Source organism: Sus scrofa, chromosome 4 (genome assembly GCF_000003025.6).
Source record: "Sus scrofa isolate TJ Tabasco breed Duroc chromosome 4, Sscrofa11.1, whole genome shotgun sequence".
Lineage (NCBI taxonomy): Eukaryota > Metazoa > Chordata > Mammalia > Artiodactyla > Suidae > Sus > Sus scrofa.
In genome coordinates this window covers 32,698,374-32,714,731 of record NC_010446.5, presented here as the reverse complement: position 1 = coordinate 32,714,731, position 16,358 = coordinate 32,698,374, and the positions used below count along the sequence as shown (strand labels likewise).

At 39.7% G+C, this 16,358-nt stretch overlaps 1 protein-coding gene across 2 annotated transcripts in view; it reads right to left on the bottom strand.

The window, feature by feature from the left end:
• Nucleotides 1-12,902, bottom strand: part of LRP12 (LDL receptor related protein 12) — an 81,562-nt gene extending 68,660 nt beyond the window's left edge. Inside the window, exon 1 of one of the 2 annotated variants that reach the window (XM_003125531.4) lies at nt 12,707-12,902. In XM_003125531.4, the coding sequence (XP_003125579.1) occupies nt 12,707-12,785 (79 nt within the window). In that variant the 5' untranslated portion in view covers nt 12,786-12,902. 2 annotated transcript variants of the gene reach the window in all.

The window sequence follows — 16,358 nt, the reverse complement described above, 5'->3', positions numbered from 1 at the left end:
CCTGGCTAGGAACTCACACATGCTGTGAGTGCAACCAAAAAAATTTTTAAAGTTTTAATTAAAAACTAAAATTAAAAAAATAAACTGTTACCTTAAAAACTAGAAAAACAAAATAAATCAAAGAAAAATTAAGTTAAAAGAAGAAATTAGTAAATACATAACAGGGAAATTAGCAGACCATAAAGCCAAGAATGAGCCTTTGAGAAAATCTAAAATAGAGAAACCTATGGTAAGTGTTTTCAAGCAAAGAAAGACAGAGAAATATTAGGAATGACAATGGTGATATAATCACACATATAGAAAATATTTTTGAGAGCACATTACTTATACCTTTAAAGCAAATATGGAAACAAAGATGAAACTGCAAATATTCTAGGAAAATATGACTTGGTATTTTTAACAAAATTGACTCAAAGAGGTAGAAATTGAAAAGATAAAGTTATTCCCCCAAAACACCAAGCCTTATAGTTGCAGGGTAGGATTAAAAAAAAAAAAATTTAAAAAAACCTCTAGTAAAAAAACCTTTTAAAAAAACCTTCTATTATTTTAAATTTTGCTATAGTCATCCCCCTACGTGGGTCAGGGACTAAAATAACAACTTTAAAAAAAAAACACAAAATTTTAAAAAGCAGGGATAAATCATGTATCCTAATTCAAATTCTCTGTAACACACCCACATACTCCAATCAAACACACAGTTCCTTATTGTAATGCAGTAGAAACAGTAATGTGGAATTGAATTCTATTCAGACGGAATTTATGCAATTTTACCTATCTTCACTTATATTTTTCACATAGCCACTAAATACAACCACTTTATCTGGTGCTCAAAAAAACTTCTATACCAATGCTAGAGAGAAAACTGGATATTTTGTACTTAATAAAAGTATGCTATTCAGTACTGAATATACAACACAAAACATGTATGTGGTAAAGATGATGTCAGGGTTTTTTTGTTTTTGTTTTTTAAGAACTATACTTTAGCCTTACTCACTGACATTGGAAACTAAACTCTGCAGTGATTCCACTCCAGGAGCACCAACAGTAGGCAGGCTCCCCCTCCATCTCCCACCCTGTGTACCAGGTGAACACTTTCATACAAGTAGGTAATCATGTCAGTAACAATGTCATGGCTTACATAGTTCTGGGGCCGCCTTTTGGAAAACTCTAAGGTTGCTCCTTTTTGAGCAAATAAGTTTGGTTTCAAAGTATCATCATCCCCAACAGACCACAAGTACTCAGTTGATAGGATACAGCAGTCCTACCCCTTGACTTGAATTCAGTCTTCATTTAGCATCTCCATTTTATGCCACTGATCCTTTCTTCAGATGTGAACTCTACTTTTCATGCCACCAGTCCATCCACTAAAGTTATCCTACTTGCTTCTTTGGTCCCAGGGCCCATTCATAAGGAGAAATTTACTTCTGACAGGCTCATCCCTATTATCTTGCTTAGTGAAACAAAGTTTCATCACACTAGGAATGAAAACATTTCTCCAGTCAGCAGGACAAAGCTGTTCAGTTTTGCTTTCTTACTATAACTGCAGCTATACAGTTCAAAACCTCTTACTCTCTTGCTTTCTTATTATAACTGTAGCTATACAGTTCAAAACCTCTTATTCTCCTCCCCTAATCTGAAAAGGCAAAATAATCACAACTGAACACTAAAAAATTTCACACCATTCTTGACCCTTTAAATCAATTTTTAAAAAGATATATCAATTATAAGCATATCTTAAATAATAGACTGACAGATATGAAAATGGGGCAGAGGAAAGAGGAAGTTAGAGTACTGGAGAGAGAAAGAAAAGGGGTGAGAGTTAGAAAGCTGAGACTGGCTACAGACTAAGCTCATAGATATAAACACAAAGTCTTAAGAATATAAGTAAATGCATTCCAGCAGATTCAAAGATAATACATCATTACCAATTTGTTGTGCCCTATCCGTAAATGCAAAAGTAGTTCAACATTAGGAATCACATGAATGTAATTTACTCCATTTATGAATAAATAAATTGATTTATTCAACAAGTACTATCTGACACTGCGCAAGCTAGGTATGTTTCACTCACATAATTCTATCCCTCACGATAATCTTGGAAATGACCTTACGATCATGTTGGAAATGAAAACTTATGTGACAAACTTAAATACCTATTCTCAAAAAAATCATTTTATATAGGAATTCTTGTAATATCTCTAATTTGATTAAGAATACTAAAAACTCATAGCAAATATCACACTTAAATTTAAAAGGGGGGCAGGGAACCATTTTAAAGACTTAGATATCAACTGAGGAGTATGGACCTTATTTGGATCTTGTTCCAAATAGTTTCTAAAACTTCATGTTTATATGACAACCAGGCCAATATATATATGGCTGGATATGTGATGATAATCAGGAATTGGTAAATTTTTAAGTGTGATAATGGTATTGAGTTTAAGTTTTGGGGTTTTTCATGGTTTTTTTTTTTTTTTTAAATCTCTCACATCTTAGAGATACATACTAAAATATTACTAGGTTAGGTATTTGGGATTTTCTTCAAAATCATTTGCATTTGGGGGGAAGTCAAAGTCTAGAAAAAAATAAGACTAGCCCTATAATGATCATTTGTTGAAGCTGGCTGTTGGATATATGAGATTAGTTACACTAGTGTCTCTAATTCTGAATATGTTTCAAATTTTCCAGAGTACAAAGTTTTAAAATTGTTTTTAACTATCAAACACAAAAGAAAAAAAAAAGAACAAAAACAAAATGTAAAACACTAGAGAGAATTTACATTATCAGAAAATCTGTGGATATTCAACATTATTCTTTGTTTAAAAAAAACTGTATCACTTTTCATTGAAAAATACATACAAAAATGCACAAATTGCAAGTTCCATGAGTTCACCCAAAATCACACAAATACCACCACTGCATCTGTGTAAAGCAGCATTTAGGTCAAGAAACAGATTTGATCAGCAGCCCAGAAGCTTCCCTGGTACTCATCTCAATCACTACCCACCCATGTTCCCTCCCAATAGCTAACTATTCTCCTACATTATGCTAACTTCTTACATTGTAATCATGCAGTAGCTGTAATTTTGTGTCTAACTTCTTTTGATCAATACATGAAATTTACCCATGTTATTTGTAGCAGTACTTTGTTCTTTTTCATTACCTTGTAGCAAATTATTCTCAAAGTGTGGTTGGTGGACTCCTGGGAATCCATCCCCAAGACCCTTTCAGAGTTTAACAGAATACTAAGGTTCACTGATTTGATTTCAGATTCCACATTGCAACTAAGCTTTAAAAAACTACTTCTTGTCAAGTTCTGGTGTAGCATCAAAGAATATTCACATTTATCTGAAAAGGATACTAAAGTCCTTCTCCCTTTACATTCTCTATATAAGCCAGATTTTATTCTTATACTTCAAGCAAAACATGTCACAATAGACTGACTGCAGAAGCAGACATGAGAAATCAGCTGTCTTCTATTAAGCCAGACATTATAGTGATTTGCAAAATGTATCACAATACCACTCTTCTCATTAAACTTTTTGGAAAATTTAGTTGTCATTTTACATATTTTTTAAATGTATGCTATTTATGGTCACATATAATGGGGTTTCTTGTCATTTTAAATGAGTTAATAAATATTTTCATAATCTCCCAACTTTAATGTCTAGTATTATTTTAAAAACATATATACCTACTATAGAAGAACATTCTTTGGATTCCTTAATAATTGAGGAGCCCCAGTCCCAAAAGTTTGAGAATGGCTGAAGTACAGTTTTCCCTTATGTGAATATACCATAATTTATTCATCCATTCTATTGTTGATGGACATATGGGCTGTTTCTAGTCTGGAGTTATAACAAGTAAGGATGCTATGAATATCCTTGTACGTGTCTCCTGACACACATGATATCCCCACTCTGTTGCATTTATACCAGGAGCAGAACTGCTCAATTATAGGGCATGTTTACACTAAGATTTAACAGACACTGTATTCAAAGTGGCTATTAAGCATCTGAAATGTGGTTAGTCTAATTGAGACGAGCTGTAAAAATAAAATATACACTGGATTTTGGACACTTAGTATGAAAAACAATGCAGAGTATCTCATTAATAATTTTGTATTGATTACATGTCAAAATAATATTTGAGATATTTCAGGTTTTATATACATATCACATACATATAGTCTTTTTAGGGCATGGCACATATAAGTTCCCAGGCCTTGGGTTTAAATCAAAGTTGTAGCCGCCGGCCTATGTCACAGCCAAAGCAATGTCATTTTTGAGTCACATCTGTGATCTCTGCTGCAGCTTGCAGCAATGCCCAATCCTTAACCACTGAGGGAGGTCAGGGATCAAACCAGCATCCTCATGGGTACCAGTCAGGTTCTTAACCTGCCAAGCTACAACAGGAACTCCTAAATATATTATTAACATTAATCTCACCTTTTTTTTTTTCCTATGTGGCTACTGGAAAATTTAAAACTATGTATATGACTTATATTTGGGGCTCACATTATATATGTTGGGCAGTGCTGCTCCCGGGGGGAAATAGAGAAAGTAAAACAGGAAAATACCAATACTGCACCTAAGAACAGTCTAGGATGCTGAGAAAATGGGCACCTAATTTTGAGGAGCCAGGAAAGACTTCCCAAAGGAGGTCACATCTAAAGGAAAGCTGAAGGATGGCAGGATTCAGCCTACTGAAGAAAGTGGCGGAGGAAGGAAGATAAAGCTCAGCAGAGGGACCAGTGTGTGCAAAGGCCAGGAGACAAGAGAACCACGTGCGTACAGCACAATATAGACAGAACACGGTGGAAGGGAGGGACATGTTGGAGAGCATGACAAGAGACAAGAGAGGGAAAAACTAGCTAGATTGGGAAGGGCATGCTGATAGTTCTATTTTAAGAACAGGGAACTATTGGTAGGTTTTAAACAAGAAAGTTACATAACCATATCCTTACTTTAGAAGAGTCACTCTGCTGCTCCTCTGTGTGATGTGAATGAATCAGGACAAGACTAGAGTCAAGACAAGAGGGGCAGTTACCATAGTAAAGATTAAAAAAACAACAGGCCTCTATATGGAGAGAACAGCAGTAGAGAGACTCGAACCTCAGGCTGAATCACTACTCTCAAAGTTTCAGTTTCTTTTAATAATAGCTACCTTGCAGTTATTTTGAGGATTTAAGCAAGGCATTTTTGGTAAAAGAGTTCTGTGTGCTCTCAGTGAGGTTTTAATGTCACTAGAACAGGCAGTAATAATTTCAAGAAACTGAATTCTATTTCAGAATATACAGATAAAAAGATTCATTTCTTCTTCAACTTACTAACTAAAACCTAAATGATATTTTAACAGTCAGTGGAATTAAGTCAGATAATTACTATTAAACTCCAACTATTAAACATCCTACTGTGCTCCATTTAATCTCAATATAAAAGGATTAGCTCCACAGCCTGTGTCTCTAAAAACTGTGTCTCTAAAAACTACACCGCAAGTGAATTAAAGGTAAGTATCAAGTTCTCTCATTCAATGGTAAAAACATGAATGTAAAACAATTTCACTTCACCAAACTGATACTAACAGGGCAGTGAATTATCAAGCATTCAAGGGAGAACTAAAAAACTGCTCAGTCGGCGGCTTCATTTATTTTAAAGTTTTAAGACTTTCTTAAATTACATCTTCTATAAATAAACTATTCAATCCAGTGGGGAAAAGGTAAAAGGTTACTTTATTTTTCCAAAATTTTTTGAAGTTCTCTAAACCACCAATGCATTCTTGACCCTCTAAGATACACAGCAATCTTTAACTGATCACAGTAGAAAACATTTAACCTGGGCAAAAAGTCCTTGAAAGCTAACTTTTATTCCACCCTTTACTTCCTGCCTGAAATACTTTTAAAACACTGTAGGAGGTTCTGTTCTGTACTTATTTCATTAACAAAAATGATAGTCCTTAGAACTGAGTTCTCCATACAACCCTTCATAAGCCTCTCCCCTTGGAACTTAAATCCCCACTCTCTACTGTCCCCAGCTGCACAACTATTCACCACAATATCCCTTCTTGCATCATCTGTTGTTAGCCTTCTCTTTTCTAGATTAATACTTAACCTCCTGAGAATCTAAACTGATTTACTGAATTATGTAAGCAGAATTCACCCTCAGCCTCTCAGCCCTATTCTTCCCCCTCACCTGACAATCTCACGCCCTGTTACTTTGAGAAGTCTCCATTGTCCTACCCCAAAACCTACAGACCTACATATATTTACACCAATATTTTCCTCCTTCCCTCTTGCATGAGATGGGAAGTACCCCTCTATTCCCCAGCTAAAGGGCAATCCGTGCTCTCCTTTCTATCTCCAGTGCTACCACCTGGGTCCAAGCTCCTGTCTCTCTCACCTGCTTAACAGCCAAAACTTATCATCCCTCCCACCTCTACTCTTGCCTATTTCTCAACAATCCACACAGTGGCAAAAGCAACTGTTTCAAAACATAAATTACATTATGTCACTTAAACCATATGGACAGTCACACTTAAAATAAACCCAAACTCTTTGCCATGGTTTCCAAAGCCCTGAGTTCCTGCCTAAGATTCCAGCCTCACCTTGTCACTCTTAAACTACTGTGCTCTGGCTACTGATTTTATTCCTTTACCTGCAACACACCAGCTCGTCTACATCAGCAGTTTTCCTAATTCAGCTCTTTGACATGTTGTTCCCATGTACAAGGCTCTCTATCTCAATCATAACATGGCTGGTTATCCTTGAGGTTTTGTATTTTCCTCAACAAAGAAGCCGCCTTCTAATTATTCTGTGTCTGTTACTCACTATCTTGGCCCTTTATTTGTTTTGGTTAGAGTACTTCCTATTTTCTTTTTTCTTTTTCGTACTTTTGCCTTTTCTAGGGCCGCTCCTGCGGCATATGGAGGTTCCCAGGCTAGGGGTCTAATCAGAGCTGTAGCTGCCAGCCTACACCACAGCCACAGCAAAGTGGGATCAGAGCCGCGTCTGTGACCTACACCACAGCTCACAGCAACACCGGATCCTTAACCCACTGAGCAAGGCCAGGGATCGAACCTCATGGTTCCTAGTCAGATTCGTTAACCACTGAGCCACAACGGGAACTCCGTTAGAGTACTTCCAACAAGTTATTCACTAAACTGTAAGCTCCATGAGGGCAGAAACTATGTCCACCAGGTTGTTGTGCCTTAGGTAGTGCAAGCAAATGCTCACAGAATATTTGCTAAATGAATAAATGAGTGAAGAGACAGACAGGAATAGGTTTCATCCTGGCTCTATATTTCCTAGTGGTTTGATCTTAGATAAGTGTCAACTACTCTGAGCTTCACTTTTCTCTTCTATTAAAAAAAGGGATAAATACCTTATAGGATTTCTAAATGAGACCCAATGAAGATTAATGGACAATGAATAAAGACCAAGTACAGTATCTGAACTTAATTTAATAAATGTTAGTTTCCCTCCCTCACTTCTATATTTTAGACAGTGAGAATTCCCTATGCTAATTCAGTTATGACATGAGAGAGAGAGAGAGAGAGAGCGAGCGAGCTATCTAGCTATATACACATCTATTGCTGCATCTACTTAAAAAAACTAATGACATCCGTCTGAACAGACAGAATGACAACTTGTATTTGCAGGAAATAATCCTACACCTTAGAAAATGGGAATAAGTAACATACACCAATTACTCACCCCTCCCACAAAGGACATGGTGGGGGATGGAGAAAATGTAGAGAAACTAGAGGAAAAGTGATCTGAAAAATTAGAAATCACTCATTCAAACTCAATTTCTGTGTTTAAAATAAACTTAATTTACCTACAAAGACTTGTAGCAAGAACAAGACCAGTACCCACTCTAAAATTCTGAAACAAAGCATTTTCTATTTGCTTAAATCTATACAAATCTCATCTATATTAAAAGTATTTACCTCCTTTTTTAACTTTTGTTCTTTTTTTTTTTTTTTTCTGCTTTTTAGGGCCTACAGAGGTTCCCAGGCTAGGGGTCAAATCGGAGCTGTAGCTACTGCACCACAGCCACAGCAACACCAGATCCAAGCCTCGTCTTCGACCTACACCATAGCTCATGGCAAGGCCAGATCCTTAACCCACTGAGCAAGGCCAGGGATGGAACCTGCAACCTCATGGTTCCTAGTCGGATTCGTTAACCACTGAGCCACAACAGGAACTCCTTAAAACTGTAATTTCATTGGTAAGCTGTAAGAAAAAAACAATAGGCCCAAAACAAAAATGCCTCAGATAAGAGAAACAAAAAGTTCTATCGCTTTAATGTCTTAACAAGCTTTAAATTTTCTAATGACAAAAGTTAAGTCCTTTGTTCCCAAACATTTTTAACTGCTGCTCACTTCTCAGTCTGACATCATTTTTATGTTTTCTTCAGAGATTTTACTTTCTAGGAACCGCCTAAATCATTTATCATACATCATTCAAATCTCCATACTCTCCCAGCTACCCCTCTGAAAGTGGGCATTTAATACTTTCTGCCTGGTAGCCACATAGAATTTTGGGGAATGTGCTGCATCCCTTTATATTCTCCCTGGAATATAGATATAATTCAGATTCTAAACTCAAGGAAAGGTTCATAGGAGCAATTAATTCACTTTTATTCAACATATTTTATGTAATCAAGCTTGACTTTTTAAGAAGTAATTGGAATCCGGTTTAGATTTTTTTCCTCATGTTCCAATTATTTCTACAACCTTTCTAAAATTGGAACTTCTAATATATCCTTAAACTGGAAGTTTATAAAATGCTGCTGAAAGTTCCATAAAATTCAACAGAAAAGATTCACCCATTAGACATAAAATGCAAGAGTAAAAAGAATATTTTATATTCCCACAACATCTCGAGCAGTAGTGTGTACAGAAAGAATTTTTGACTACAATGAGCTGAAAACCAGTTTAAAGATAAACTTTGTCACAGGTCAGTCAGTACGTGTCAGAGAGAGTTCTTGCTGCTACCAAATGCTCTAGCAGCAAGTAACCAAAGACTTAACTATCTGCAACTCTTCAAGGCTACTGTAAAATGATATCAAAACAACAAACATTTTAAATTACATTTTAAGGCTTCATCTAGGGCAGTGTTTTACAAACTAAGAATTACATCCTCTAGGTGAGTCCAAAATTAATGAGTCCAAAACAGCAAATGAAGAAAGGAATGGCAAGAGAAGAGAGGTTAAACTGACTAGAAAATGTCAGAGCACATTGCAGGTAGCATGAACAAGTATTATTTCATGAACGTTGTTTTGCTCTGTATAGTGGGAGTAATATAAAATATATTTTAGGGTACTTCAAGGATGAGTTTGAGTCTTAAAAAAAAAAAAAAGATTGGAAGACACTGATCTGGGAGACAAACAGAAGTGGGAAAGGATAAAGCAAGAGAACTGCCACAATTACCAAATTATGACTTGGGAGGTGAGCAAGACCAACAGTGTCTGTTGACGCTGGTTTTAAAAACCCCGAGATATTCTAAAAGCCAGATATTTACATGTGAAATATGAAGAAGCACCTTCTGGCTTACAGTAGGCCTAGAACAAAATGCCCAGCAAAGCTCACAGGTGCCCCCATTAACTGTTCTTATCCCTTCAAACTTCCAACAGTAGAGGTCAACCTTTACCTTCCCCTAACTCTCAGGAACATTAGGTGCAGTTAAACTCAGCAACTCGTGAAAGTTAATTATTGGTCCTTGAACAACTACACCTAGAAAACATTAACTGTATTCCGTATCATAATTTACAATTTCAAATAAGGCTTTGGCATTAAGAAAAGTAACCTGAAGTAAAACAATCACACTATTCTACCAAAACGGTCACATTTAATGGTCACACAATCCACTAAAGCGGTCATATGAAAAGACTAGACCCCGAAACAAACCATTACTTTTAAGGTATCTGAAATGTTGCAAAGATTCAAGGCACAATTTGAAACCATATAAAATTTAAAAGATAAGAGTCATTTTGTGAAGAGTTAGTACTGGAACTGTCCAATCAACCTGCATTTTTTCACTGAGTCTATGTTAAGAGTTACTCTGAATAGTCTGTTGTTTTAACAGAGGTTTCTCATTATTTTTGAAGCTACTTTAAAAAAAAAAGTTGGAGTTCCCGTGGTGGCACAGTGGTTAACGAATCTGACTGGGAACCATGAGGTTGCAGATTCGATCCCTGCCCTTGCTCAGTGGGTTAAGGATCCGGCGTTGCTGTGAGCTGTGGTGTAGGCTGCAGACGCAGCTCGGATCCTGGCCTGCTGTGGCTCTGGTGTAGGCCAGTGGCTATAGCTGCGATTCAACCCCTAGCCTGGGAACCTCCATATGCCACAGGAGCGGCCCAAGAAAAGGCAAAAAGACAAAAAAATAAAAAATAAAAAAACAAAAAAAAAAGTTCTGATGTATAAGGGATAGTTTCATATATTACAGAGTATATTTGTTCTAAAGGGTCAGAATAGGTGATGTTTTTTCTTAAGATGCATCCATTGCTCATCACAACTACCGCATATTCAAGTAAAACAACCCCACTATTGTTATGAAAGCAATCTCCCCCAGACTATTGTTATAGCTTTTTTTCTTCTCTAATATAGATCCACACATGCTTGAAGAGACAGAATCGGACAAAAAGCAGAGCAATAAAGAGAATTTCCCCAATTGCAGAGTAAAGGGTTCTTTTAATCTCCGTTCACAGTTTAATGTTCTGCCTGGCTCTCTACCTCCTTTTTCTTTATACTTTGAAACTTGCTGTGTGGCTTGAGATATCAACCCTTAGCATAATCACTTGCTGTTTTTATAATGTGATTCCACATTGTTGGAAAAAGGAGCTTCGGTCTTTGCCTACTAACCATTCCTCACTAAACTCAAATTCCCAAAACATAAACCTCTGATAAGCACCTACCAGAAAGTCATTTTGTGTACAAGTACAAAAGAATGCACCAAGACAAATTATGGGGTTCACAGACTCTTATTCCTAGATGCAAAAATACTTTTAGTTCAAACACTAATGGCATAGCTTTTAATGACAGAAGAGGTAAAAGAACCAGTTTATCTATCCATAAACTCAATTCTAAGACTCAATTCTGATTATAGTAGAGGACAAAACTGGACACTCTTAATCACCCTAGATTAAAGAAGCCTTTTGCTTTCCTCTCCTCCTGGGCCATTACACCAAACCTAGAGTAGAACTACACCAATCTTCAGGCTAGAAGAAACACATAATAGCTTATCGATCCCTGGTGCAGACCCAAACCCACAAGTCACTAGGCAAGTAGGGATCACAGCCACTTGATGCAACTAACCATCAAAAGTCATGCACTGGGTTTCTGAGTCACCAATAAGCATACCACTGGCAATTATCAATCAAATGTGAACCTGCCCCGCATAAAAAAAAAAAAATACTATATTAATCAGGTCAGGGATCAATACATTCTGAATTACTTAGGAAAAAGTACTATTTTTGATTGTCAGTAAATGTAAATTTCAGTTCATTAAACTCTTCATTTCATGTAATTTCTCAGGTTTTAAAAGTTGCCATCACATTCCATTCTACAGATAAATGCTTTAAAAAAATATAATATTTGCTCATAAATTACACGTTGACTGAACGCCATCCCTACCCTAAAGTAGTGTTTATGGCAAATGACTTAGACTTTTCAGAAGTAAAATTTACCAAAGAATGGTAACTTCTAAATCTTTTCTTCTGAAGAAATCAAAGCACTACTCCCAAAAGCAAAGGTTAACTGTGTGCTCTGACACAACTATTAATGCTTTTAACTGATGAACTAGGAACAGTCAAGTCAGAAGTGGAACTCAAGTCCCTCTAGCAACGAATGTTCTTTCCAATTAATTCCATTTAGCTCTTCTTCTGACCCCACATAGAGCTTGGTCCTCACTCAGTCTCAGCCTTCTCTTAACCTCAAAGGAATATATGTAATACAATCCACAGATTGGAATAAAGCAACAGCGACAACATTAGCGGACAATGATGGATGAAATGACAAACGAACCAGGAGTCAGGGCAGACACGTACGCCCTAAGAGGGAGAGACTGAGGTGGGGCTGGAAACTATTTTCTGGCCTTCTCCCGAGTGCTGCTCTGGGGAAAGGGCAGGATCCTGCATGCCCGGGATCAGCAGAGCCTGGGCCCCCGAGGTGCGGGGATGGGAAGAAAATAGCGGGCTGCTTTTTAAGGAGTGGGGAAGGTGGGGAAAAGGTTCCGTGCGAATTCCACTGGGAAGAGAACTTTGTGACCCTGGGAGGGTTGGGGGTGGCAGGACCGTCCCGGGTAGCGGCGGGGGCGACCTCCCCTTCTCTCTCCCACAGCCATACATACCTCTTTTGTGTGCGGATTGTACAAGGGACCACGAGTGCTCGAGAACCCGGCCGCCGGGGCCCTCCAGTCCAGATCAGGAAGTCCGCCCGCCACCCTCTCGCTCCCCTGGGGCTCCCCCGGGCCGGGACGTCCAAGCCCCCCTCCAACACCCCTAGGGTCTGGAGGCGGGCGAGTGGACCAAAGCATCTTCATCTGGGGACAACCCCTCCAGTGGATCTACCTCTCGCCGGGTCTTTGTCCCGCCGGCGGTCGGGGTCTCTCCCCGGTTCTTTGGGGAGCCCCTGTCCTGGAGGCCTCCGGGCCCGGGGTCGCCCCAGCTTTGTTCGGTCAGCGGGGCGCGGAGACGCGGACACTTACCGTACACCCCGGCGAGGAAAAGCAAGAACAGCGCAGACCTCCACCGCGGAGACTCTTTTGTGCTCCAGCGACGGGCCATAACCACGGCAGATGGAGGGAGCGAGGAGGAGACGGAGGAGGAGGAGGAGCTGGGGCCAGACGCCGCCGCCGCCGAGCCCCCGGCTGCTCCCTGCGCTCTCCGCGGCGGCGGGAGGGGGAGGGGGAGGGGAGGGGCTGCCGCCGCCGCCGCCGCCCGCGCGCTCCCTCCCTCCGGCGCCCCCTCAGCAGCAAGCCGGTTCCCACCCCCGCCGGCGCGAGAGCTCTCCGCGGGGCTGCCCTCCTGAGGGCCGGGGCAGGCAGCGCGCGAGCGCGCGGGCGCGAGGCGAGGGGGCGGCGGACGCGCGACTCCGACCTCGCGCAGCACCGGCTAGCCCGCGCCGCCACCCGCCAGACAGCGCGAGCCGGCACCAGCGCACCATCCGTGTGATCGGCAATCCCCTGGTCCGCCTGCCTTGGTTCCCGCCCCGCGCTCCGCTGGACTTTCCAAGTCTCAGGCCCTCTTTCTCCGCGACTGGAGCTGGAGAAGCAAGGCAGTGCCAATCGATGAGCGAGTGCGCGAACACCGGCCGCTGGTTCCCCCCAGCTGGGGAGCGGGGGCTGGCTTTGGAGGTCTGCCACAGTCCTAGGTCCCCACGCTGCCCCTCCTCGTGGTGTGAGCGCGAGTTTGTGAAGGCGAAGGGAGCCGGTGGTTGGAGACTGGCAACTTGGGAGTTCCTCTCCCCTACCCCTCCCTGCTTCCACTTAATGCTAACGCGGAGCTTGGGATGGGTGGGTGGGCGTGTGTTAGCACTGGGACCCCGGCCGCGAGTCGGTGGTCAGTGCGGACGCCCACGCTCAAGGTGCCCAGGAGGAACCGGGCGGAGTATGGAGTGCGGAGCACTTCCAGTCTGGCGTAGAAAATGTTTCACATCCCGCGGGGGAGTTTGAGCTGGGCCAGGATGCTCGGCTGGAGCCGACCTTGGGGGTCGAGAAGTGGGAGAGGTTCACTTAGCACTCCCTAATCTCCCTAAACATCTTCCCTCATCCTAAGTGTGACCCCTCTTTCAATTACAGCTCCATAGCACTTTATAAATACATTTGTAGTGACACTGACACGTCAGACCCTTCTGCCTTGTGTTTTTTAAAATACACGTTTGTATTTGTGTACACATTTTATCTCCCTTCTAGATTATCATTGGGCTTTACACACCCTTTCTGGGCTATTAAATGAAGACCTACAATGAATGCACTATGCTGTCCTATTGACACAGGTCACATCTTTTTAATCCTTAACCTTGTTAGATAAATATTATTTGTACTTTATAGATAAGAAATCAAGAGTCAGATTAAATTACACAAAATAATGTAACAAATGAAAGATTTGAGCTAATTTTTCTCATTCAAAATTCAAGGCTGTTTCCTTTCTGCTACAGCATACTCTGTAGCACAATGCTTAGTGCATAGTAGGCAAGTGTTAAAGCTTAAGATGTGTTTTCTTGAAGTGACATTTAGTCTTTGCCTCTATCCCCTTCTGATTTGTCCCTTTTTCGATTTTTTTCCTCCCCAGGGAATGGTATTCCAAAAGAAAAAATTATTAAGCAATGCAAAATCCAGTAATAATAAATCTTGTATCATTTGGCAAGAACAAAAATCTGGAATTCTAAAAATGTTTTGCACTCTCTTTGGAGAAAAGGGAGCAGCTTCAGTGTTCACTTAACCTGTCGTTGTCTTTCCCAGTTTTAGGATTTTAAAAACTCTACTTGCTTGTTTCTTGAGATCTCTTTCCAGAAATTGAGCTGCCCCTGTGTTTAGGACAAGCCACAAACAAAATGAAGCGACTGGACTGCATCTTCCCCTCTCTGATTTTAGTAGCACTCAAATTACCCTATCCCCAAGACACACAATACTCTCCGGGGTCCCTTGACTCTTGCACTCACCCCTCTCTCATCCCTGGACTTGCTCATCCACCCCAGCCTGTCTTTTGAGACTTAGTAAGTTCTCAAACTTAGTGGTCTCAGGACCCTTTTAAAACATTTTAAACATTAAAACTTGATGAAGGATCCAAAGAGCTTTTGTTTATGAGAATTATGGCCATTGATATTTACCATTTAGAAATGAAAAATTTTAAATATTTGTAAATTCACTTAAATATATAAAATGCATTACAGGTTAACTCTATTTTCCAAAACAAAAATTTAGTGAAAAGTGTGGCATTGTTTCTATCTTTGTAAATACCCTTAAAGTCTGACTTAATAGAAGACAATTAGATTCTTGTATCTGCTTCTGCATCCAATCTCTTACAATATGTTCTTTTGGTTGAAGTATACGAAGAAAATTCAGAGTCATACAGACATGTAATTGGCAAAGGAAGGACCTCATATACCTCCCCAGGGTCCTCAAATAAAGATCAGAGAACTGTTGATCTAGGTATCTATCTTAACACCTTCTAAACTTAAGTATTTTGTTTTTTGTCGGAAAAAGATCTAATAAATATTCATTCTAAGGTATTAGCAGATGGTGCTTCAATGTTCACCAACAAAGGGTGTTTATGTTTCATGGGGGAACATTTTATTTGTATAAAATCTAATCCTGGAGTTCCTGTCATGGTGCAGCAGAAATGAATCCAACTAGGAACCATGAGGCTGTGGGTTTGATCCCCGGCCTCGCTCAGTGGTTTAAGGATCTGGCGAACCTCCATATGCCACAGGTGCGGCCCTAAAAAGAAAAAAGAAAAAAATCAAATCCTAATAGAATATCAGATACTTGTAAGCAACACTGCACAGAGTAGGTATTCAATATTACACTTTTTCTTACCTAATCCATTGATCTCTATAAGTTACATGTATTGAACTTCTAGGCTGATATATCAAACAACTCATACATAAGAATGCATTTGGGGGAGTTCCCGTAGTGGCTCAGAGATTAATGAACCCCCACTAGTATCCATAAGGACACGGGTTCAATCCCTGGCCTCACTCCAGAGTTGTCATGAGCTATGGTATAGGCCAACAGCTGTAGCTCCAGTCTGACCCCTAGCCTGGGAACCTCCATATGCTATGGGTGAGGCCCTAAAAAGACAAAAGACAAAAAAAAAAAAAAAAAAAAAAAAGACACTTAGAAATCTATAAAAACTACATACAATGGTCAGTATTGGTAACAGTTCTATTGCCGTTGTCGTGCTGATTTAACTTGGCCTGTGTTCTGATCTGCACCCTATCAAGTATAAAGCATGCTCCTGCCACTCATGTGGTTCTTAATCTGGCTCCATGAATCCATAGATGTGCTTCAAGGATCCTGCAGTTGCATGAAAATTTTGTGTTCATGTATTTTTATAGGCAGAAGATTTGTTATTTGGGCTGTGTCAATCTCTTAAAAAAAAGTTAAAGAAAAATTGAACAAGGCAGCTATTTGAGTTGCTTCTTAATTCTTTTTCAAATCATTCTTAAACTCCTCAAATACATGCATTTGGAAGTGTAGAAGTACATAGACTGTTTCTTTTTCCTTTGACATATTCCAAAAAGAGCCATGTTCCTCCACATTATGGAAACATACCCTTAAATAATCCTTTTATTTTGATTTAAAACTTCTCTTTGTTCCATATGATGGTTTATTTTTTACTCTTGTCACTAATAAA